Source organism: Callorhinchus milii, unplaced genomic scaffold, assembly GCF_018977255.1.
Source record: "Callorhinchus milii isolate IMCB2004 unplaced genomic scaffold, IMCB_Cmil_1.0 Scaffold16, whole genome shotgun sequence".
NCBI lineage: Eukaryota > Metazoa > Chordata > Chondrichthyes > Chimaeriformes > Callorhinchidae > Callorhinchus > Callorhinchus milii.
This window is the reverse complement of record NW_024704757.1, coordinates 1,662,273-1,686,230: the sequence shown is the minus strand read 5'-3', so window position 1 is coordinate 1,686,230 and position 23,958 is coordinate 1,662,273. Positions and strand designations below refer to the sequence as shown.

Below are 23,958 nucleotides of genomic sequence, written 5' to 3'. Positions count from 1 at the left end.
TAAATCTTTGGTATTCTTTAAACAAAAAAACACAAAGAGGGTCAGAGGGTGAAAGTAACACGTTAAATAACTCGCTGGGCCCTTAAACAGATCAAAAGCAACAACAAAAATAGTGTTTTAAAAACTAAAATATAATATTCGCACTTTCTTTTTTAACTGCTAAATTCTTTGGGGTGCACTTCTGAAATTAAACCATTGAGGTTTTGTGTTTGAGTCAGTTGTGACCCAAAACAAAAGCGGAAAAAAAGTTTTTTTTTGTGTGCCATAAAGCCACACCAAGTATTTATACCGTGTGTGATTTAAACACGTCTTACAGTAACTTTTTTATGCCAACCCAGTTTTGTGCTTTAAAAGCAACTTGGTTTCTGAGAATTTCAGATTCCCTGGTTTGGTAACAGGAGGGGGAGCAGAGGGGGGGGGAGAAAGAAGGGGAAAAAGGGGTGGTGAATTTGCATTTGAAATGTGTGCATTATGTCCCAGAGATAAGATTATATTAAGAAGTGGAACAAAACACTTAAACGCAGTCAATATAAACTTAGCTCTCCCTGAACACCCACCCATCAGGTAGGCAGGGAATCGGTTGTGGTTTGGATGGAGGCTCCCGTGTTTGGAGGACGCTATATAAATGCAAGTTGTTGTTGTTGCAGAGAGAAGAATCCAGGGTGAATCCAGAAACGGGGTTTTGGGGGCGAGATGAGATATTTCATACAAAACCAACTGGCCTGCAAAGTCCCGCCTTTGGATTTCACTAAATGCAACTGCAATTCTTCATTTTTTAAAGTTTTTTTAAAGTTTTTTTTGACAAAAGAAAAAATCAACATTTTTTTTTCCTGCTGATCCTCTGTGTTCCTGCAAAATGTTATCCTACCCCCCAACTCCCAGCCTCCCTGTCTGTCACCCAGGAAAGTAGTACTGTACTGGAGTTAACAAGGGCAAGTTAACAAAACTAGCAAAAGAGAGAATGTGCAACAGTCAAGGAATGGGGGGAGAGGGGGTAAAAATAATTGACAAGTAACAGCCTGCATAGGAAATAATTGAGGATTTAAATGATCTGAACTTCCAGATAAATAGAATCACAGGTAATACAGTTGTTGCACTGCATTGGGAGCAAAGCGATACTGAACTATAATAGTCACTGTTTAAGTAATGACTTGTTTCACCACTTGTATTGTTTTATTGTTGGATACAGAAAAAAAAGCCTTATATTGTAGTTATTACACTCCCTAACTGAATGTTACAAGACACATATTAAACCATACACTGCACAGCTGTGTTTATTAACCATACATTGAACCTTATATGGTCAATCTTTTAAAACATTTTCAAACTGTCTGTGATTATAGAATTATTGCTTTACTCCCTTCCCCCCACCAACCCAATCACATTTTGCTTTTATTTTCTTTCTTTTGCGCTTTCAAAATGAAAGATCCTAGAGTTTGGCAATGGGAAGTCATGGGTGAGATTTTTTTAAATATACAGTTAAGATTATCATAAAACGAAAAAATTAAGCCATCTCATGGTAACAATAATAGGCAACGGAACACAGCCCCAGTGCTTAACACAGTGAACTATCAGTCTGTGTTCTTCCTTACAAGTTGCAAGATAAGTTGCTGTTATCACTCTCCTATTCCGCAGGGAAAATGAGGGACTTTTGGGGGCAGGTGTGTTTCAGCTGCATAATCATAATGCCCCTAAAAATCCTTATTGTTCTTGCAGTAATCATCTGTGTTACAAATTATTCAGTGAAAGTGCTGACCATATCATTTATTTCCTTGGCTCGGTATCTATATCCGCTGTTAACAATTTTATTCTAGAAGTAACACATAGTGATTTCAAGGAAACCAGTGATTTAAGGATACAGAAGATAAATCCCTCTAGAATTTGCAGAGTTTGTGTTTTCCACACGAAAAAACGCCCATGCAAAGCAACTTTTGTAAGATTGATATAAACTTTAGGAATTTGAATATTGTGTCTGCCCGAATTCAAACTCTCTTGTGGCAAGGTAATGCCCCGAGTTGTGAAAAAAAATCATTACAGACAAGTAAAAGGAATTTAAAATCTGAAGTTGCAATTATAACAATAATAATCCTTGCATCTGATATAGCGCCTTATGTCGTTGAGACGTCTTGAGACTGTAAAGTGGATTGACTGTATTTTGTGGGCGAAAAGTGGCAGCTAATTGTGCACAGCAGCGTCCCACAAAGTCACGGATTGAGTGACCCAATTTTATTTTTAGGGATTATTACCCCCGGAAGCGATCGATTAACAATCGGGTTCCTAGTTACTGCTTGATAGCAGAGGTACGTGGGTGGAGTAGGGAAACCTGCCTAAGTTCACACCACCCAAGAATCTAATCCAGGTCCTCTAATTTTCCAGGCAAACGCACTAACCATTACACTATGGACGCCACACAGATTTAAGAATGGCATCATGTATGTGTGCATGTGAGTGGATTTTTTTGTAAAACCAATTGATATTAACATATATCGATAATCATTTGAATTTAAGAAGTTCTAATTTATTTGATATGACGGTTCTGTTGAATCCTGCAACAGGACACACAAAAACAGAACAAAGTGGCATTAAGTGATTACAACAAAAAAAATTGTGGTCACTCAATCCGCGACTGTTTGTGTGCAATTGGCTGCCACGTTTCGCTCACAAATATACAGTCAATTCACTTTACAATATATTCTGTGAAGTGCTTTGAGACATCTCAACGATGTGATAAGGTGCTATAGCAAATGCAACGATTATTTTTTTCTGTCCTCCCTATTTTGCAGTTCTGACTTTTGGTATTATTGCCGATGTAGCCACACTCTTCTGAACTTGTTTGGAATGTTTGTGTCATCTCCTAAAGGGGTTGGGTCAGGTTTGCTACCACCCAGATAGCTTATCGATATTGTTCAGAGGGATGTGAAAAGGGCGTAGGCTGGTTAGGAAACAGGACATACATTCTCGATTGGCAAGTTACCAAATTTCCCAAGAAATACTGTTAAATGAAATAGAAACTGAAATTGCCTGCTTGATATTTTATAGTTTGACGGAACCATTCTACTGAAATTTATTATTCTATGCTTTGCTGGATACAAATTATTGCAAGAAAATACAATTTCCCAAAACTCAAGAGTAAATAATAAATGCTTAATATTCAGTGTAGGGCTTTGTTTTAATCTGCAACTCAGTGTTTCTGCTAAATTACTTGAGATTGTAACAATTGTATGTAACAGCCTTTCAAAACATTAAAGAAATAGGTTACGTTTCAAAGTAGGTAACACAGTATTGTATTTGCTTTGAACTGTGTTCTACATTTACGATATCATGTTTTGTTAGAATTTGCCACACAACCTGATGAAACAAACATCAAATAATAATAATAATAATTGCATTTGATATCCTTGAGTAGCTCTTTGTTGAGACAACTCCAAAGCGCTTCACAGAATATATTGTAAAGTGGATTGACTGAGTATTTTGTTGGCGAAATGCGGCAGCCAATTGCACACAGCAGTGGCTCACAAACAGTCGTGGATTGAGTGACCAAATTATAATTATTGTTGTATTTTTTGAGGGAAAATTAACCCTGGAAAGCGATCTGCCAATCGACTAACACCCAGGTTCCGACTTACTGCTGGTTAAACAGAGGCGTGTGCAGGAGGAAACTTGCCTAACATTTCGTCCTACTGGGGAATCAAACCTGGGTTCTCGCTTACGAGGCGAGTGCTCTAACCAATACCCTACTGGGCTCCAGACTCCAAATGATTAAATGGCTGGAATTTGAACATCCCCATTAGCCACTGGCAATAACATGTTTTAAAATGCTGCTTGTCATCACTTGACACTGTAGATACTCTGCTTGTGGTTTAAAATGGTAACGCTGTTAGTTCAAATGATGGAAGCTTCAATTAAACATATACTGTATTTTAAAGTGGATCCTCAAGTGTATTAGGTACAAACTGAAATGGGAGAGCTGTAGATAAGTGTACTCAGTTGCGATTTATTGCACAAATGATCAATCAACAATTAACAAGTCTATTTAAATTTTATGAAGCTACACTAAAGTGATTACCAAATTTCAAATAATAATAGTAATAATCCTTGCATTTGATATGTTTTCAAGATATCTCAAAGCCCTTCCCAGAATGTACTGCAAAGTGAATTGATTATGGGCGAAATGCAAGGATTATTATGATCATGGTGTCAGGCTGGCTCAGTTGGTAGCGCTCTCGCCTCTGAGCCTGAAGTTTGTGGGCTCAAGCCTCACATTTTGAACTTGTATAGGTACACTACAGGGTTGCGATATAAATGCAACTTGTTTTTGTGCATTGCAGAGCAGTGCTCGGGGAGTGCTGCTTTTTTGGAGATGCCGTCCCTTGGATGAGACGTTAAACCAAAGTTCCGTCAGCCTGTTCAGGTGGATGCTAAAGATCCCGTGACACTATTCGAAAAGAGAAGGGAGTTTCTCCCGGTGTCCTGGCCAACAATACCCCAAATAAAATAGTTTTCTCACTTCACGGCTGTTCTTGGGACATTTCTGTGTGCAAATCGGTTGCTGCATTTCGTCCACAAAAAACACAGTCAATCCACTTTACAGAAAAATCCAGTGAAGTTCATTGAGACATCCTCCTGACGTGAAAGGCGCTGTATCAAATGCAAGGATTATTATCAAAGTATTCACATCTAATCATTCATATTGAACTTTGTTATTACAAAGTAACACTGACAGACCCTGAACATTCTTACCAAGTGAGAGTTTACAAAAATCCTGAAGACATTCACGGACAAAGTTGAAACCAAATCCCAGACCGAGATCTCGACCTCCATGAGCAATTCTATTGTGGTTGCACTGACCCCTGCTCTTACAGATTGATTAGTATTGTAGTCAGTAACTGGGATTGATAGGCACTGCACAGCTTTGCTGTCCAAAGCATTTCTGCAACCAGGTGTCTGATGTTTACGTGCAGCCTACCTGCTTTTCGCAGTCAGTAGTTTGTTGTGACACGGCTCTTGCAGTACATTAGAGTGAATCCCCGTCAAGCGCTTTGAGGTGTCTCGATGACGTGATAAGGTGCTGTGTCAAGTGCAAGGATTCTCAAATACAAGCTTATTTCTTCACCCCAGTCCCTCAAACGAACACCATATTCATTCTCATTTGAGTTGTTGAACCAGACTGACAAAGGGCATCAGGGAGGTGGTGAAGTGTACTGCCATGGAGTAGTCTGTGTCGGAGCAGACACACTGGGCTGAATCTGGTGCTGTGTATTCTTATTTGTGTATTCTTATCCTATACTGCATACTCACATTTACTGTGTGCCAGCCTGGCTGGGTTGGTAACACGCTGCTTCTCTATCAGAAGATTCAAGTTAATGGGGCGACGTAGTCTAGTCTAGGCTGACCCTTCAGTGTAGTGCTGGGGATGTGCTGCATTGCCGGAGGTGCGGTTCTTCAAATGAGACATTAAAGCAAGGTTCCTCTGCTTTTTCTAATGTTAAAGATCCAGTGGCACTATTTGAAAGGGAGTTTCTCTCTCCTGGTGTCCTGGCCAACAATCCCCCAAATAAAATTGGTCGCTCACTCCATGACTGGTTTGTGGGATATTGCTGTGCGTAAAGTGGTTCCTGAGTTTGTCTACAAATTACATAGTCATTGCGTTTCACAGTAAATCCTGTGAATCGCTTTGAGACATCATCTCGATGTGAAGAGGGAGAAGGTGTGAGAGAATAAGAGGAACAAATTGAAAGAGAGAAATCAAGCATTGAGAAATTCTACAAGAAAGAGGGTAAGAGAGAGAGAAAGTGTAAGGGAAATCAGACAGCGAAACATTTGGTGAGAGAGAATGTGAATGAGAGGAATGACAGACAGTGAGATGGTGCTGATCAGTGAAGAAAAATACTTTTTAATCAGTATGAAACAAAATAGTGCTGTGTGTGTCTATGCTGTACAATTAAAAAAATTACAAAAGAATATTTTGTTTTTGGTATTAGCAATAAAATAGATGTTGCCAATATAGAAAATATATGGATCGCTTTCTGGGTATAAAAATCCTTCCAAAAAAAATTTAGTCACTCAATCTACGACTGTGAGATGTCGCTGTGTGCATTGGCTGCTGTGTTTCGTCCACAAAATACAGAATCAATCCACTTTACAATATATTCTGTGAAGCGCTTTGAGATGTCTCAAAGGTGCCGTATTCAAATGCAAGGAACATTATTAAACTTCAGATAGAAATTGGGGGGAATCACCTTGTGTTTAAAAGGCCCACAGTGAGCCATGGGTGACATTATTAAACACATCCAGTCACTGGTGAAGCCCCTGTTTCTTTAGTAAAACTTAACCTGTTTCAGTGGAGAATGGGACTCTGAATGAAAGAGCCGATCACGGCCTCTTTATATCAGCAGTGAGTGGACAAAGCCAAGAATAGGGCAGACAGCAGAGAGGAATGACAATTTAATGTGACTTCTAATGGGTTGCTGCAAAGCAGAAAAAGCAGACACATGCAGGTGCATGGATTGGTGGTTGCAGAAATGCAATGAAAACATTATACATTATTTCGACAGCATCTTGTGGTCTATGTGTTTATGTGATCCTTGTGTGTGTGTATCTGTGCTCTGTGTATGTGTCTGTGTTCTGTGTGTGTATATGTCTGTGTTGTGTGTGTGTGTGTACATTTGTGTGTCTTCCATGTATGTGTCTGTGCTGTGTGAGCTATGTGTGTGTGCTTTGCTCTGTGTATGTGTGTCTTTGCTGTGAGCATGTGTATGTGCACTGTGCGTGTTTGTGTCTGTGCTGTGTGTGTCTATGTTGTGTGTCTGTTATGTGTGTGTCTGTGTCTGTGCGTCTCTGTGTTATGCGTGTGTGTATGTGTCTGCGCTGTGTGTCTGCACTGTGTGCCTGTGTTATGTGTGCGTGTTGGTGCTGTGTGTGTGTGTGCTGTGTCTGTGTTGTGTGTGTGCTGTGTGTGTGTCTGCACTGTGTGTCTGTGTATATGCGGTGTGTCTGTGCTGTGTGTGTGTCTGCACTGTGTGTGTGTCTGTTCTGTGTTTGTGATAAATATCATGTGTGTTGTTTTTCTGACACCTGGAGGGAGGTGTGCAGTAATTTCCCCCAGGGATCAGTATTGGGACCACTGCTGTTTGTGATCTATATAAATGACCTGGACTTGGGTATAGGGAGGACAATTTCCAAGTTTGCAGATGATACTAAGTTGGAAAAGTAGTAACCAGTGAGGAGGATAGTAACAGACTGCAAGAGGACACAGACAGACGGGTAACATGGGCAGACACGGGGCAGATGAAGTTTAATGTGGGGAAATGCAAAGTGATGCATTTTGTGAGGAAGAATGAGGAGAGACAATATACGCTGATGGTACAGTGTTAAAGGGGGTGAAGAGACAGAGAGACCTGGGGGTCATATAGTAAATCTTTGAAGGTGGCCGGACAGGCAAATACAGCTGTTAAAAAAGTATCCGGGTCACTAGGCTTTATAAATAGGGGCATAGAATACACAAGTCAGGAAGTTATGACGAACCTTTATATAAACACTGGTTAGGCCTCAGCGAGAGACTGGGTTCAGTTCTGGGCCCCACAGTTTAGGAAGGATGTCAAGGCACTGGAGAGGGTGCAAAGGAGATTGACCAGAATGGTACCAGGAATGAGGGGCTTCAGTTATCAGGAGAGGCTGGAGAAGCTCGGATTATTCTCCTTGGAACAGAGAAGGTTAAGAGGAGACTTAATAGAAGTTTTCAAAATGATGAGGGGATTCAATAGGGTGAACAAGGAGACACTATTTCTACTGGCGGTGGGTCGGTAACACGAGGACACCGAGTTAAAATAGTTGTTAAAAGAAACAGAGGAGAGGGGAGGAGGACATTTTTTTACACAGTGTTGCCTGAAAGGCCGGTGGAAGCCAATTCGATAACAACTTTTAAGAGAGAAATGGACAATTATTTAGGGAGGACAAGTTTGCAGGGCTATGGGGAGAGCGCGGGGGGGTGGGATTGAATTAGATAGCTCTTTTCAAAGTGCCAGCACAGACATGATGGGCTGAATGGCCTCCTTCTGTGCTGTATAATTCTACGATTCTGTGATCAATTTGCCAGCATCCTTGTCAGGTTGAGACATCAGCTGAACTGATTGCTGGCATTCCTGGCTCGTATCCATTAACCTCCCCCTGTGAAAAGAGAGATGATATAGTGTCTTTATTTACCTGTCAGTTAAATTAAATACTGATGTTCAGCTCTGATGTGGCTCCACGAGGTGCTGGTATGAATATAATTGGGGTTTATTTCAGTGTAAACATTCTCGTGTCAAATGGTTTCTCACACGTTTTCTTGTGGATTGTTCGAATCAATCTTTTATGGTGGTCTCTGGCCCCCGAGCCAGACGGGGCTGCAGTTCTCCAGAGCGCTGCTGATAATAGACCAATTGACTAGTTGACAGGACACAGGGGAAGATCAGTCACAGAGAGCAGTGATCCTTCCCACTTACCCGAGCCTTTGGACCGTGTGAGACAAAGCTCTAAGGGCACTAGCAGGATATGAAACAGGACAAGTTACCTTATGATTTATACCTAATCAGTGACTCATCACTGTTATGTTCTCAACAATCAATGTGCAGAAAACTTTTTATTCTCAGTTCACAATTTAAGAATCAAACAATCCAACCAAAATCCCTCTAGTCAGTTCTCCCTGCTTCCTGCTTTTCTACCTCCTGATCCACATTCATTGGTCCTAGTTAATTGGTCCTTATTTTCTTAAAGGGTATCCAACAGTCACGGTATTTGGTCTTGTTTATTTTAATATTCTCGGTGTAAAAGTTACTTTGAAAAGAACCATAAGTTACAGGAACAGAGGCTGTCTTTCTGAACAGGTTTCTTTGGCTACTGGAGCAAAACTAATATGATTTACAATAAACCTCACATGAGTCATATCAGTTGGGATCATATATTTAATATGAGTTATGAAAAGTATGGATTATGTCAAACTTGCCTAGAATATAAACTCTTAAATGAGACTGGGGCAGATGTACAATTTAGGTGATTGTAACATTTATACAGATCAGAGTTATGCGGGTTTTACTGCATATAATAATCACCACATTTGAAACAGTAGCTTTTCATTTCAGGAAACCTCTCAAAGCGCTTCACTGTAATTGTGTATTTTGTTGGTGTTTTCGGCAGCCAGCTTATGCAGGAATGTGTTGTGCATGTGAAGTGAGGGACCAATTTTATTTGGGGGATTGTTGGCCAGGACATCAGCAGAGAGAAACTCCCCTCGCTTTTCGAATGATGCAATAGGATCTTTAACTACCGGGCAGATGGGACCTCAGTTTAACATCTCATCCAAAGGAAGGGATCACCAACAGTGTTGATTTCCCCCACCACTGCACTGGTGCGGAGGCCTGTACTGTGAGCTTAAAATCTCCAATCACACAAGGTTTGGAGATTTTATCATACAACAACAACAACAAGATTCCATTTATAGAGCGCCTTTCACGTCGGGAGGACGTCCCAAGGCGCTGTACAGTTGGGTCAGGACCTGAGCATTGGGGGGAAATGGTCAGGGTGAGGGGAGGGAAGGGAGGGAGCGAGGAGGGGGTAGAGGGTCGAGAGGGGAGCTGAAGGTTCGGTCAAAGAGAAAGGTCTTGAGACCGGCCTTGAAGGAGGAAAGGGAGGAAGCGGTGAAGGCACTGGGGGATAGAGTTCCAGAGCCTTGGGGCTGAGAGGCTGAAGGCCCGGCCACCGATGGTAGGGCGGTTGGGATGGGGGAGTGGAGCAGACCGGAGCCAGAGGAACGGAGGGTACGGGCAGGTAAGTAGGGGAATAGTAGGTCGGAGAGTTGGAGGGAGCGAGGCCGTGAATGGCCTTGTAGGTGAGGATGAGGATCTTGAATTCGATCCTCTGGGGGATGGGGAGCCAGTGGACGCGAGCGAGGGTGGGAGTGATGTGGTCGCGAAGCCTGGTGCGGGACAGCTCTGAATGACCTGCAGTGTGGAGGGAGGGCCGGAAAGGCCAATGAGGAGAGAGTTCCCATAGTCCAGCCTTGAGGTGATAAAGGCGTGGACCAGAGTTTCAGCCGCGTGAGGGGTGAGGTAGTGCCGTAGTCTGGCGATATTCCGGAGGTGATGGAAGGCGGTGCCAGTTGTGGTGCGGATACGAGGGAGAAAGGACAGCTCAGGGTCGAACAGAACCCCGAGGTTCCTGATGGCCTTAAGAGGTGGAGAGTGCGGCCTTGGATGCTGATGCTGTCAGCGCCTGAGGTGCGGAGGCGCTGACGTGAGTCAATCAGGAGGGCCTCAGTTTTGCGCACGTTGAGCTGAAGAAAGTTGTCTCTCGTCCAGGACTCGATGTCAGACAGACAGCTGTCAGGACATCGGGGGTCGTGGAGTTGAGGGTAGAGGAGGAAAGGTAGAGTTGGGTGTCATCCGCATACATGTGGAAGTTAACCCCATGTCTGCGGATGATGTCACCACAGGGGGAGCATATAGAGGGTGAAGAGGAGGGGACCGAGGACAGAGCCCTGAGGGACACCGCACGAGACAGTGCGGGGGGTGGAGGGAAAACCATTCGTGTAAACATAGTGAAGACGGTGGGAGAGGTACGACCTAAACCACTCAAGGACAGTGCCTTGAAGGTTGAGGTGGGAGGACAAGCGGTGGAGGAGGATAGCGTGGTCGACCGTATCGAATGCTGCCGATAGGTCGAGGAGGACGAGGAGGCAGAGGGAGCCCTGGTCACAGATGGTCAGGATGTCATTGGTGACCTTGACCAGGGCAGTTTCTGTGCTATGGGCAGCACGGAAACCCGACTGAAGGGGTTCGAATAGTGAATGGGTGGAGAGGAAAGAGCGCAGCTGGGAGGCCACAACTCATTCAAAGACCTTGGACAGGAAGGGAAGGTTGGAGATGGGCCGGTAGCTTGATAGCTGCGACGCATCAAGGGAGGGTTTTTTCAAGGTGGGAGTGATGGTGGCAGTTTTTAAGGGAATGGGAACAGAGCCAGAGGAGAGGGACAGGTTGACGATGTCTGTGATATGTGGGGCAAGGAGGTGGAGCTGGGAGATAAGGAGTGGAGTGGGGATGGGGTCAAGGGAGCAGGTGGTGGGTTTGAGGAATAGGATGAGTTTGGTGACAGAGGATGGGGAAACGGGTACGAAGGTGTGTAGGGGAGGATGGGTAGGAATCGGAGTGTGGGAAGGAGGTGGTGGGTGGAGTTTGGAGGGGAAGTGACCGCGGAGCGGATTCCCTTGATTTTGAATTCAAGGAAATCCAGCATCTCCTCGCAGTGAAGGTTGGAGGAGATGACCTGCGCGGGGTGGCGGGGGGGACGGAGGAGTCGGGATGTGGTAGAAAACAGTAGCCTGGGGTTGTTCTTCGCCTCCAGGATTATCCTGGAGTAGAAGGACGACTTGGCCGAGGCTAGAGTGGAGCGGTAGATTTTGAGGAGGTCCAGCCAGATTTGTCGGTGGACCGTTAGGCCAGATTTGACGCAGGTGCGTTCAGCGGCCCGCACCTGGCTTTTCAGTGAGCGGAGGTGGGTGGTGAACCAGGGGGAGGAGCGAGAGTAGGAGACAGTGCGGGAAGTGATGGGGGCAAGAGTATCGAGTGTGGAGGAGAGGGTGTTGTGGAGGAGGGTGAGAGGAGAAGAGGGGTCAGTGAGGGTTGAAGGCCAGAGGGAGAGGAGTTCAGAGGACTCCAAGGCAGCGGTTAGGGATTGTGGGGGTAACTTCTTCCAGGGGCGGTAGAAGATGGTGGTGGGTCTGGTGGAGGTGGGGAAGGGGGTGGAGGTGGTGAAGGAGATGAAGTGGTGGTCGGAGATGGCCTTGTCGGTAATGGTGACATCCGAGACACTGAGGCCCCGGGTGATCACCAAGTCGAGTGGGTGGCCGTGACTGTGAGTGGGGGAGTTGATGTGGAGGGAGAGGTTGAGCGAGGAGAGGAGAGAGGAGAAGTCCGAGGAGATGGAGCAGGAGGGGGTGAAATGCAGGTTAAAGTCGCCCAGGATGATGAGGCGATCAGAGCAGAGGCAGAGAGATGTAAGGAGTGTTGAAATATCGGAGATGAAGGTGGGAGAGGTTTTAGGGGCCGGTAGAGGAGGAGGATTTTAAGGGAGAGGAAGGAGGGTGGGAGAGGGTGAGGTGCTCGAAAGAGGGGAAAGAGCCAGAGGAGTAGGGGGATAGGGCAAGTGGTGTCCTTGAGATAAGGGCAACACCACCGCCACGGCGGTTGGGGCGAGGGATGTGGTGGGAGGTGTAGCCGGGTGGTGTGGCCTCCGTGAGGGGGAAGGTGTCGCCTGGGGTGAGCCAGGTTTCTGTTAAGGCCATGATATCAACGCTCTCATCAAGGATGAGATCGTTGATGACCAGGGCCTTGTTACAGAGGGAGCGGACGTTTTGTAGTCCGATGTGGAGGGAGCGGTTGACAGAAGGGTGTGTGGGAGGGGAGGGGGGTCCAGGTTGTGAGGCAGGGGTGGGGGAATGGGGATGAGGGAGGAGAGGTTGGCTCCCCGGGTCTGTGTCCGGGGTGGCTGGCGAGTGTGGTGGGGAATGGGGCAGTCGGTGTGGCTGCTGCTGGACAGCCAACGCCGAGTGCCGCGGTGAGCCCGGCCGGCGGAGGATTCCCAGGGTAGAGCAGAGGGAGGTTGTGGGAGTCAAGTGGGGATAGAAGGCGAGAGGGACGGAGAGAGAGGAGGATAGAGGGGGAGAGATGCAGAGGGTGAAGGGTTTGGGAGTAGAGAGGAGGGGGGAGGGAGGGAGGGGCTGAGGGGGCTCGGGTCAAAGCGGCTGAGCCAGGCTGACACAGATTTCACACGGATGCAGTTATGGATGTTTTGAGCAGATGAGTTTCAGTGAATGAAAATATTGCAGCAAATGTAATGCCTGATGACATTGCACAGGTTCAAAGCACATCTATTCTGTGGAGCAGTATTTTAGTTATGGTTGGGTCAAGCTGTTGTTAAGCGATAAGTGTTAACTCTGGATTGGCGTTAAAGAACAACCACAACTTTCATTTTTCTTGCGCTTTTCATGACGGCAGGATGTCCCAAGGCGCTGGACAGTCAGGGATTTAGACCCGAACTGGAGGTTGGGATCAGGAGGGGTAGAGGGCGGGAAAGTAGGGTAAGGCGGATGACTGAAGGCGTGGTCGAAGAGGAAGATTTTGAGATGGGCTTTGAAGGAGGCAAGGTGAGGGGGCAAAGCGATGAGACTGTGGGATGGAGTTCCAGTGGGTGGGGGCAGAAACGCTGAAGGCCTGACCGCTGATGGTGGGGGACATGAAGCAGGCGGAGCCCGTTGAGTTGACGGTCAGTATGGAGTTAGCAGGTCACAGAGGTAAGGAGGAGCGCACTGAAAGTGAGGACAAGGATTTTGACCTCTGTCCTCCGGGGGGATGGGGAGCCAGTGGAGCCGAGCGAGGGTGAGGTGCGGCAACATGTCATCATCCCAGCACTTTGGGACGTTCTCCCGACATGAAAGGCGCTACACAAATGTAATTTTGTATTGTAGCACCATGAAGATGGTCTTTGAGTCTGTTCTGCTGTAGTCATGTTAACAGGTGGTCTTTGGAAATGGTGTTATGTGGTCACACCATTGGGCAGGTGGTGTGACCACAGCTACAACACAGCTTCATTGTATGTGTGAACTCTCTCCTCAGCACTGTTCACCAAAGAAGCTGTAAATCCCACTTTCTTTATCTCCTCCGTTGCATTCATAAAAGCTGCAAAATCCTTTCTCAAGCTTCCATTCGCTAAGCGTCGTATAATAATGCAGACTGGCTTAGTTATTGCTGCTTCCAGTCATTGGATGGATATCCTGTGTACGTGTGAAATTTACTGCAGGAAATATCCTTGTGCCCTTCAGCCCAGTGGGTCCCACTGTTCCTTTCAGGGTTTGGTTACCGATTAGGCTGTAATCCACCGTGTCTCCTGGAGAATGATGCCATTGTCTGGCTGATGTCTGTGCAGTGCTGCTCTGCTTAATCAGAAGCAATGGCCGTGGCATTGAGGTACTTTTCCATTGACCAACTGCTCTCCTACTAACTCGCATGTTAATCTTCAAGAGCCACAGATTCTCTGCTTGGTTTGGATACCCTTAAGTGCGGTGATGGGTTTCTGTGTGTGTCAGACACTCCACCCCCAAAAAAAGAGATTGCCCCATTTGGTTACAGCTGTATGAAATCTACAGAGAAAATCATATTCTTTTGTGGTGTGGAGTTTGAACATTAAACCTTAAGGGATGTTATAAAACTGATCTGGGGTCAGAGGCAATTCCCCCAATTCACCGTTTCCTTTACTACTGGGCAGTCGAGACTAGATTACTCTGCATGGCTCTGGCTTAGACACTTCAGTCACACTGCTAGTTATTTACCTGAGCCGTGTTTCTATCTCGGAGGTGTTGCTCTGTTGTTTATCCAGCTCTGTTCCATCCACTGTCTCAGAATTGTACAACACAGGAAGACAACTACAATCTCCCGTTAATAATAATAATCATTGCATTTGATAATAGCACCTTATCACTTCATTTTGACATCTCAAAGCGCTTTACAGGATATACTGTAAAGTGGATTGACTGTACATTTTGTGGTATTTAGGGCGAAGAGGCTGAAAGCAGGCGGACACCTGTTTCTTGACTAGAATGATTGCTGTCCAATGTGGATTTCCACAGAATGTTGCAGGTCCATGTTTCAACCGTAAAGTTACAATTATCAGCTGAACAGGAAGAATGTACAACTAATCATTCCAGCGTGATTTCACTTTATCTGGTACGGAATTCCATCACTGGAATTGCCAAAGCGATACGCCAGCCACTCAACTGCGGGTCTATGATCCAATTCCATTTAAACAAGGACTATTAATATAAAATTAAGTAGGTCTGATGCGGTGCTGACGTACAGTACATTAGCAGTCAGCAAAGCTGATCTCTCATTCTGATACTGTAGTTGATATTCGGTTGTTTGTACTGTTTTGAGGCTGACTAATTGGTTTCACAAAGTGGTAAAACACACACTTGGGATAGCACTACATCACAGGGGCTGCCCCCACTCATATCCCTGCAGAAATGGTTTCAAGCTGTGTTTTAACGGGAGTGAATCTTTGGAGTAAGTTATATTGATGGGGATGGATGGAGGGAGGGGAAAGGGCCATGGATAAGGTAGGTTTCTTCAGCTTTGTTTTCAGTCAGTAATCTCAGTTGACAAAACTGTCTGCCGTGTGCCAGACTGCCACATGACTGTATCAAAGCTGAATAGTCCCCATTCATCACTCTGAAATCACAGTTATAAATTATGCAAAAAATTAGTATATTTATATTTTAATATATATATACACCCACACAATCACCCACACATACACAAAGTAAATATAGATTCTATTCCATTGTATTCCCCCCAAAAACATCTGCAGTTTTATTAACCCTTTAAATTTAAAATGTCCTTTCTAACTTGTAAAAATGCAGCAGCGTTTACAGGACATTTCCTGCAGCAATTTACGCCGGAAAATCAATACTGGAACAAGGTGACATAGAAAATAATGGTTACCCGGCAGAGATGACGAGAGAATCACTTCAAAGGACCGAGATGGAGCCGCTCCACGTGAACGGGGTGTTTGTGGTGTGGCTGGGGCTCAGATTAATGGAGCATTGATAAGTTAATAATCTGCAACTTTTACTTCATTACTCAGGCAATCTTGAGACCTGTAGTGGTAAGCATGCTCGCCTCGCAAGCGAGAGGATCCGCGTTCAATTTCCGGCACCAAAAAATTAGGCAAGTTTCCTTACTCCACACGCTTCCGTTTTAACTAGCAGTAAATAGGAACCCGTCGATTGGCGGATCACTTTCCGGGGGGCAATTATACTCCAAAACTATGTCACTCAATCCACAATGGTTTGTGGGACACTACTGTGTGCGATTGGCTTCCACGTTTCACCTACAAAATACAGTCAACACTTTGTAATATATTCTGAGAAGCGCTTTGAGATGTCATGATAATAATAATAATAATAATCCTTGCATTTGATATAGCGCTTTTCACGTCGGGAGGACGTCCCAAAGCGCTTCACAGAACACACTGTAAAGTGAATTGACTGTATATTTGTGGTGAACGCGGCAGCCAATTGCGCACAGCAATGTCCCACAAACAAAGTCTAAATGGCTTTGTGGTTTTTAAATCAGTCAACCCAATGACAAACACATGGGAGAACTCATCCCCGTCCTTAATAGTATTCAAACTACTGAGAGTACCACCTTTGTATGAAAATTTCTCGATGTAATGTCTGGAGTGCACGCTCTCTCCCCAAAGGGATTTGTCAAGGTCACCTAATTCTGGAGTTTATGCACAAGTTGCCAAGGCTTGGGGGGTGGGGGTGGGGGTTGACCAGCTAAAGCTTTCCACTGCCTGTCCAGCTAGGACCACCCTACCCATTCAGGTTTAGGATTAACGTGAGCTGAGTAGGAAGAATTCCTCAGTGACAGCTTCTCTAAATGCTATTGATGAGCCAGGCTGGTGGGTCCGTCACTAGTGTACCATTGGGAGTACCAAACGAGTCTTTGATACATTCTCAAAACTGTTCTGTGAGCGTGTTGTGAAAACTTTCATGTAATTGGAACGTGCAAAATGGATTTACCCTGACTCCGTCACTGGATTACCAAGACCACCACACAGGGTTCACTGCATTCTGATGTTCCATTGGTTTTCACGTTCCATGCCTTTTGTTGGATGGCATAATGAAATGCTGAAGCAAAACTTAAGTTGCTTACAGCTGCCATCTGCATCTGAGATGAGATTAGTGCCTTGAAATCACTCAAATATATCCATTATTTTTTATATAAGTACACAGAGGAGCTTGAAGGGAAAGGCACTGTGCCTATTTGTTTTGCTGACAGCTGGTGTCATTGTGTCAGCAGTTTCAAAAGAGAATTAGATAGCTATTCTGGGGAAAAACAAACTGAGAAACAGTATGAGAGAGAGAGCAAGAGAGTTACATTGTAGGATTTTTTTTTAATTCTAGATAAATGGATCCCAATTGCTTTTTCCACTCCTGCACATACCCTTGATATCCGGAGTCAATTACCAGACATGGAAACATTAAAAATACACAGATTATGATGAATTAAAACAGGTAAATCCATTTTGCACATTTCAATTACGCGAACGTTTTCACCACTTGCTCACAAAACATTTTTGAGGATTTAAGACCCATTTGTTAATTCAAAGGGTTAAACCGTTCACCCTAGATAGATTTAATAATCCTTGTATTTGATATAGTGCCTTTCACATCATGGGAACTCTCAAAGCGCTTTGCAGGATTTACTGGAAAGTGTAACAAGTGTGTATTTCGTAGATGAGCACTGCAGCCACATTGGCACAGAGGAACGTCTTACAAACAGTCAAGAACTGAGTGACCAATTTTTTCTGCGGGATTGTTGTCCAGGACACTGGGAGAAATTCCCTTCTCTTTTCAAATAATGTAGTGGGATCTTTGATGTCCACCTGAACAGGCAGACGGGATCTCATCCTAAATACGGCATCTCTTGAGCTCTTCTCCCAGCATTGCACTGCAATGGCAGCACTAGACTATAAGAGTTCAAAGCCCCACACTGGGGCTTGAAACCACAACATTCTGCCTTGGAGGCGAGAGTGCTACCAAATGGGCTGTGCTGACGCTGTTTGCATACAACATAGAAAACAATACATTTATTTGAACAAATTCCCAACGTCAACAATCTATTGATCTAATCTATCTTAACTCAAAAAGAAATAAGAGGTGCAAAAAGATTGTATGAGAAAAGATTAGTGGGTAACATAAAAGGGAAGAACCCTAAGGTATTTTATAAGCATATAAAGAATAAAAGTTTAGTTAAAGGTATTGTAGGTCCAATTAGGGACCAAAGAGGAAATGAGGCAGAGGGCATGGCTGATGGACTGAATGAATACTTTGCATCTGTCTTCACAAAAGAAGAGGATGCAGCCAATGCCACAGTATCGGAGGAGAGGGGAGAGAAATTGGATAAGAATAAACTGAGAGGAGGTACTAAAAAGGTTGTTGGTGCTCAGGGTAGATAAGTCACCCGGTCCGGACGGGATGCATCCTAATAATAATAATCCTTACATTTGATATAGCGCTTTTCACGTCGGGAGGACGTCCCAAAGCGCTTCACAGAACACACTGTAAAGTGAATTGACTGTATATTTGTAGGCGAACGCGGCAGCCAATTGCGCACAGCAATGTCCCACAAACAGTCGTGGATTGAAAATGACCAATTTATTATTGTTTTTGTTTTGGAGGGATTATTATTAGGCTCTGTGTGGAGTAAGGAAACTTGCCCAAGGTTTCGCCCTCTGCCTGGAATTGAACCCAGGTCTCTCACTTGCAAAGCGAGTGTCTAACCACTGAGCTACAGGTCAGGACGGGATGCATCCTAGGTTACTGAGGGAAGTAAGGGTGGAAATAACGAAGGCTCTGGCCACAATCTTTCAATCCTCCTTGGACACCAGGGTGGTGCCAGAGGACTGGAGGGTTACAAATGTTACTCCCTGTACAAAAAGGGGCAGAAGGATAAACCCGGGAACTACCGGCCAGTCAGCCCAATGCCAGTAGTGGGGAAACTTCTAGAGACTATAATCCGGGACAAAATAAATTTTCACTTAGAAAAATATGGGTTAATAAAGGACAGCCAACACGGATTTGTTAAAGGCAAATCATGTCTAACAAACCAGAGTTTTTTGTTGAAGTAACGAGAGGGTGGATGAAGGTAGTGCAGTTGATGTAGTTTATATGGATTTTCAAAAGGCGTTTGATAAAGTGCCACATAAGAGACTTGTAAGCAAAATCGAAGCCCACGGCATTAAAGGGACAGTGGCAGCGGATACAGAACTGACTGGGAGACAGAGAGCAGAGAGTGGTGGTGAACGGTTGTTTTTCTGACTGGAGGGAAGTGTGTAGTGGTGTCCCTCAGGGGTCGATATTGGGACCACAGGTTTTTGATGTATATAAATGACCTGGACTTGGGTATAGGGAGGACAATTTCCATGTTTGCAGATGATACTAAGCTGGAAAAGTAGTAACCAGTGACGAGGATAGTAACAGACTGCAAGAGGACACAGACAGACTGATAAAATGGGCAGACACGGGGCAGATGAAGTTTAATGTGGAGAAATGTGAAGCTTTTGCATTTGGGGAGGAAGAATGAGGAGAGGCAATATACGCTGATGGTACAATCTTAAAGGGGGGGAAGGAACAGAGAGACCGGGGGGTCATATAAATAAATCCTTGGAACAGAGAAGGTTAAGAGGAGACTTAATAGAAATTTTTGAGATTATGAGGGGATTCGATAGGGTGAACAAGGAGAAACTATTTCCACTAGCGGGTGAGTCAGAAACCAGAGGACACCGATTTAAAATAGTTCTTAAAAGAGGGGAGGTGAGGAGAAATGTTTTACACACTGAGTTGTTCGGATCTGAAATGAACTGCCTGAAAGGATGGTGGAAGCCGATTGGATAACAGGGAGTAGGATTGAATAGCTCTTTTCAAAGAGCCGGCACAGTCACGATGGGCTGAATGGCTTCCTTCTGTGTGGTATAATTCTATGATTCTATGATCCATCTGTAGTTTGCCTGGAGGAGGCTTCACTACAACAGCTTGACTTTCTTCACTTTTCCCAAAAGTTTGTATAATTCTTACTATGGCTTCATTTCCAATCCACAATCAGTGCTCTTGGCCCCTCTCAAGCTCCAAAACCTACCTTATGAGTTGACCCACCTTTCCAACTGTTTATGACCTAAGTCATCAAAAACAAATACTCTACCCTTCTATAAAAAAATAAAATTCCACTAAAGAACCCATGACACCCTTTAAGAGAGATTAGAGTTGCTCCAGGTGTCCTGGCGAACAATCCTGTAGCTAAAATCGGTCATTCATAGCAATTTGCAGGATACTGGCTGCTGTGCAAACACTGGCTGTCGTGTTTGACTACAAATACACAGTCACTACACTTTACAGAAAACTCTTAAGTGCTTTGAGATATAATAGGATGATCTTGCGCCTTATCGTGTTGTTGAAACGTCTGAAAGTGCTTCAAGAAATATAAAGTGGATTGACTGTGAACGAAATTATAGGCACAATATAAAATGCATGGATCATTATTATATTTCATTTTGGGTTGAAGGGTAGTCCATGCATCTTTGTCAGACCTAGAGTGAACAACTCCGAAGGCCATGTCATGTGTGTGGAGAACATGAATCAACACCCAAATTTCATGATACTGGCAGCTTCAGCAAGTTCTTATCAGCAGTCAGAACTTCCCAGCTGTAAAGTGCAGTGTGAACAACGCAAGTCAGGAGGCTATTAGACCAGTGCAGGCAAAGGAGATAGCGATTATCAACACCAGCCATGGATGACAGGCCAATAAGCTCGTTTCAGACTGTAAAAAGTACAAGTTATTGGGGGAGGGGAAGCAACTTGGCAATCAGGTCCCAGAATCCTGCTGCCTAAATAGGGTGTAAGTTGGGTCAGTGCTCTTTCGTGTTGCTCACATCGTTTAGGTTGTGCCCCTAACTGTAGCCGTTACAATAAGCTTTTGATACAAACACTAAAAACAAGTCACTGTAGCTTTTATACAGAAAATTGAAATGGTTCAAAGCACTTTAGAGGGAATTGCTGTTAAGTCTGGTGACTATTTGCAGGCAAACATGGCAGCCAGCTCGCAGATAGCAACACCCCACAAGCAAGAGAATGACCAATTGGATCTGTAGGATTGCTGGCTGCTTGGACATCATGAGAAACTCCCTTTTGTTTTTGATTTGTACCGTGGGGTCTTTAATATCTACCTGAACAGCAGGTGGGCTCTGGGTTTAACATCTGATCTGAAAGATGGCACCTCAAACCCTACACTGGAGCATCAGCCTCGCCTGTGAACAAGTCCAAGAGCAGGGCTTCAACCCACAACATTCTGATCCAAGAAGACAGAGTGCTACCAACCGAATCAAGCTGAGTTCTGCTGTCTTAGCCAGAGTTGGCTAAACAAGAGGCAGCATACAGACTGCAGGGTGGGGGGGAGAAAGTAAAAAGACAGGAATATTTTTGTGTTCACTAAGCTGCCCATTTATAACTGAGAAATCATTGTAGAAGGTTTGGTAGTTGGATAGGGTGGGGGTTGCTCAGGAACTGAAGCCACAGGTATTAATTACACATTCTCAAAAAAGAACATTTTGCGAGGTCATAAGTTGAAAGGTGAATTCGCTGCTAAGAATTGGCTTGTACTCAGATGTACTCGATGACAAAATAGTGAGCAACAGTAACACTCAATGCAATTTGTAATCACAAATGAAGCCAATTTCTAGCTGTTTCTGTATTAATCTGATCCTCCACTTTGTACCAAGAGAAATATTGCAGATCTAATTCCACTGAAAATCTCACCAGGTTAACAAAGAGCAGACTGATAAAAGGTCATTTGGTCCAAACTCGCTCTACCATTCCCCCCACCACCTCCCCCCCCTCCCATTTCATGTCTACCTCAAACAGGTCAATAGCCACCTCTCCTAACCTCCCTACCTCTCCCTTAATCAGCATCCCACCCCGTCCCTGTAATGTGCTTTGAGATGTTGCCCAATGTGAAGGGCGCTGTACAAATGCAAGTTGCTGTTTGTCAGCTTTGCAAATTCTGGATGGGAATCGAACCCGGGTCCTCTTGCTTGCGAGTGAGCCACTAACCACTATATTAAGGACTCCACGGGTCGAAGTCAAGGCCTCAGCTATCACTCCAGGCAATCTGTTCCAGTTGTTAATTATCTGATGTATAAAGAAATACTTTCTGGTGTTGGTACCCTCTTGTCCTGCTGGTTTGCTGCATGTGAAATATTGGTCTGGATTTACTTTCTCAACCCCATTCAAAATCTTACATACCTCTATACATTTAAGAACATAAGAATTAGGAGCAGGAGTAGGCCATTCGGCCCCTCGAGCCTGTGCCCCGTCATTCGATAAGATCATGGCTGATCTTCAGACCTAACTCTAATTACCTGCCCTATCCCCATATCCCCTAATCCCTCTGTTTTTCTCTCAGAGACATCAGTTTTCAAGGCTAAAGAATCCTAGCTTGTGTTCGTTTGACCAATACCAGATTGTGGTGCAACTGAAATTTTCTCGGAGACTCAAGGTGGTGAGAAAATGCCTCAGCAACTGTCCCACCACTGGTGGCAGAAAGTTCTTTAACGATTCAGAACAAAAAGGACCAAAAAAAAATTCACCTCCATCCCACAGTCCCTTTGCCTTGCCTCCTTCAAGGCACACGTCAAGACCCTCCTCTTCAAAGGTACATTTGGTCACCCTCCACCCCTCCTGATCCCAACCCACTGCTCGAGTCATAATCCCTGACTGTCCAGCACCTTGGGACATCTTCCTGATGTGAAAGGCGCTATACAAATGTAATTTGTTGTTGTTCCTCAAACAAATAACTTCTGTCAATTTTAATTAAACTACTTGATCATTGCTCAATTTACAATCCTTCTAACGTACAAATGAATGCAATTGCTTCCACATCTCAGCAGACAAACAATGTCACACAAATAAAGAAGTCAAATGTAACAATAAGAACCTTGTCTTTAATTTTCTTTCATGAAATATTTTATTTTTCTTCATGATACAAAAACTTTAAATACAATACAAAACTTGTCCCCCGAGAAAATAGACAAGTATTTTGCACACAAACAGAAGGGGACAAGATCTAGTGCAGGATACAAGTTGAGACACCAGAGACTGAAAGCACAGTACACATCAGTCAAGACAAAGGAAACAAGTATTGGTGTGACAGCTGGCAACCCTTATTGCAAGGATGGCTTATGGCAATGCATTTAGCAACCCCCCTAAAAACCTGAACCTAAAAAAAATTATACCACATTATCGATAATCAAGTAATTAGATTCACTGGAAATACAATACATAAAAAATTTACAGTGCTGAACCGTGATTATATAGTTCTGGAATATGAATTGAATGACTGGCACAAGACAAGTCTCTGGGGTCATCGTTGCTCTAAGCGGAGAGCAGTACAAGACTGTTTAACACTGCTCAGGACGAGAATGACCCCAGTTTACAGGTGCAATGGATCATTTGTTTTAAACAAAAACATAAAATTAACAGACACTTAACAGACATATTGGCTCTTTTTAGTTTTATTAAAAAGAAAAACATCTCAACTTTCACAGACCTTATTTTTTTTTAAGCTGTCTTGTACCGCGGAGCTCAGAGATTGCTATGGCTTGCAAGTGCTTGCTGTCTCTCGTCACGGCTTTACCTAGAAGATGCAACTTCATTTTACTCGTCCTGCGTCACGTCACCATGTGTCTGGGACTTCAAATAGCTCTGCTGCACTGCCTGTTTTAACATAAATCCCAATAATAAAGCTTGTGAACAGCTGTACGATGAAACAATCGTCACGTAATACGTCAGCATGTAAAAGCGTCACACATCTGATGAAACTAACCAAATGCAAATGTCAGTAAGATTGATGAATGAAATAGAAAGCAATGCTGTCCTTCGTGTGCAAGAAAAACTCCATTAACATCCCACAATGAAAGTAATCAGCATCTGTGCGCTTCTAGTGACTAAACAGATTTTTTACGATGTATTTTCGGCAAATAAACAACCTGCTGTAAAACACTGCCATTACTGACGCTTAGGTAAATAATAATAATAATAATAATAATAATCCTTGCATTTGATATAGCGCTTTTCACGTCGGGAGGACGTCCCAAAGCGCTTCACAGAACACACTGTAAAGTGAATTGACTGTATATTTGTGGGCGAACGCGGCAGCCAATTGCGCACAGCAATGTCCCACAAACAGTCGTAGATTGAAAATGACCAATTTATTATTGTTTTTTGTTTTGGAGGGATTATTATTAGGCTCTGTGTGGAGTAAGGAAACTTGCCCAAGGTTTCGCCCTGCCTAAAAGCTTGTTTAAGAAGTTAAT

General features: G+C 44.1%; 1 protein-coding gene across 2 annotated transcripts in view; it reads right to left on the bottom strand.

The window, feature by feature from the left end:
• Window positions 1-22,595: 22,595 nt before the first annotated feature.
• Window positions 22,596-23,958, bottom strand: part of parn (poly(A)-specific ribonuclease (deadenylation nuclease)) — a 65,506-nt gene continuing 64,143 nt past the window's right edge. For both annotated transcript variants that reach the window (XM_042341073.1, XM_042341074.1), the window contains one exon: window positions 22,596-23,359. In XM_042341073.1, the coding sequence (XP_042197007.1) occupies window positions 23,319-23,359 (41 nt within the window). In that variant the 3' untranslated portion in view covers window positions 22,596-23,318. The remainder of the gene's footprint in view (window positions 23,360-23,958) is intronic.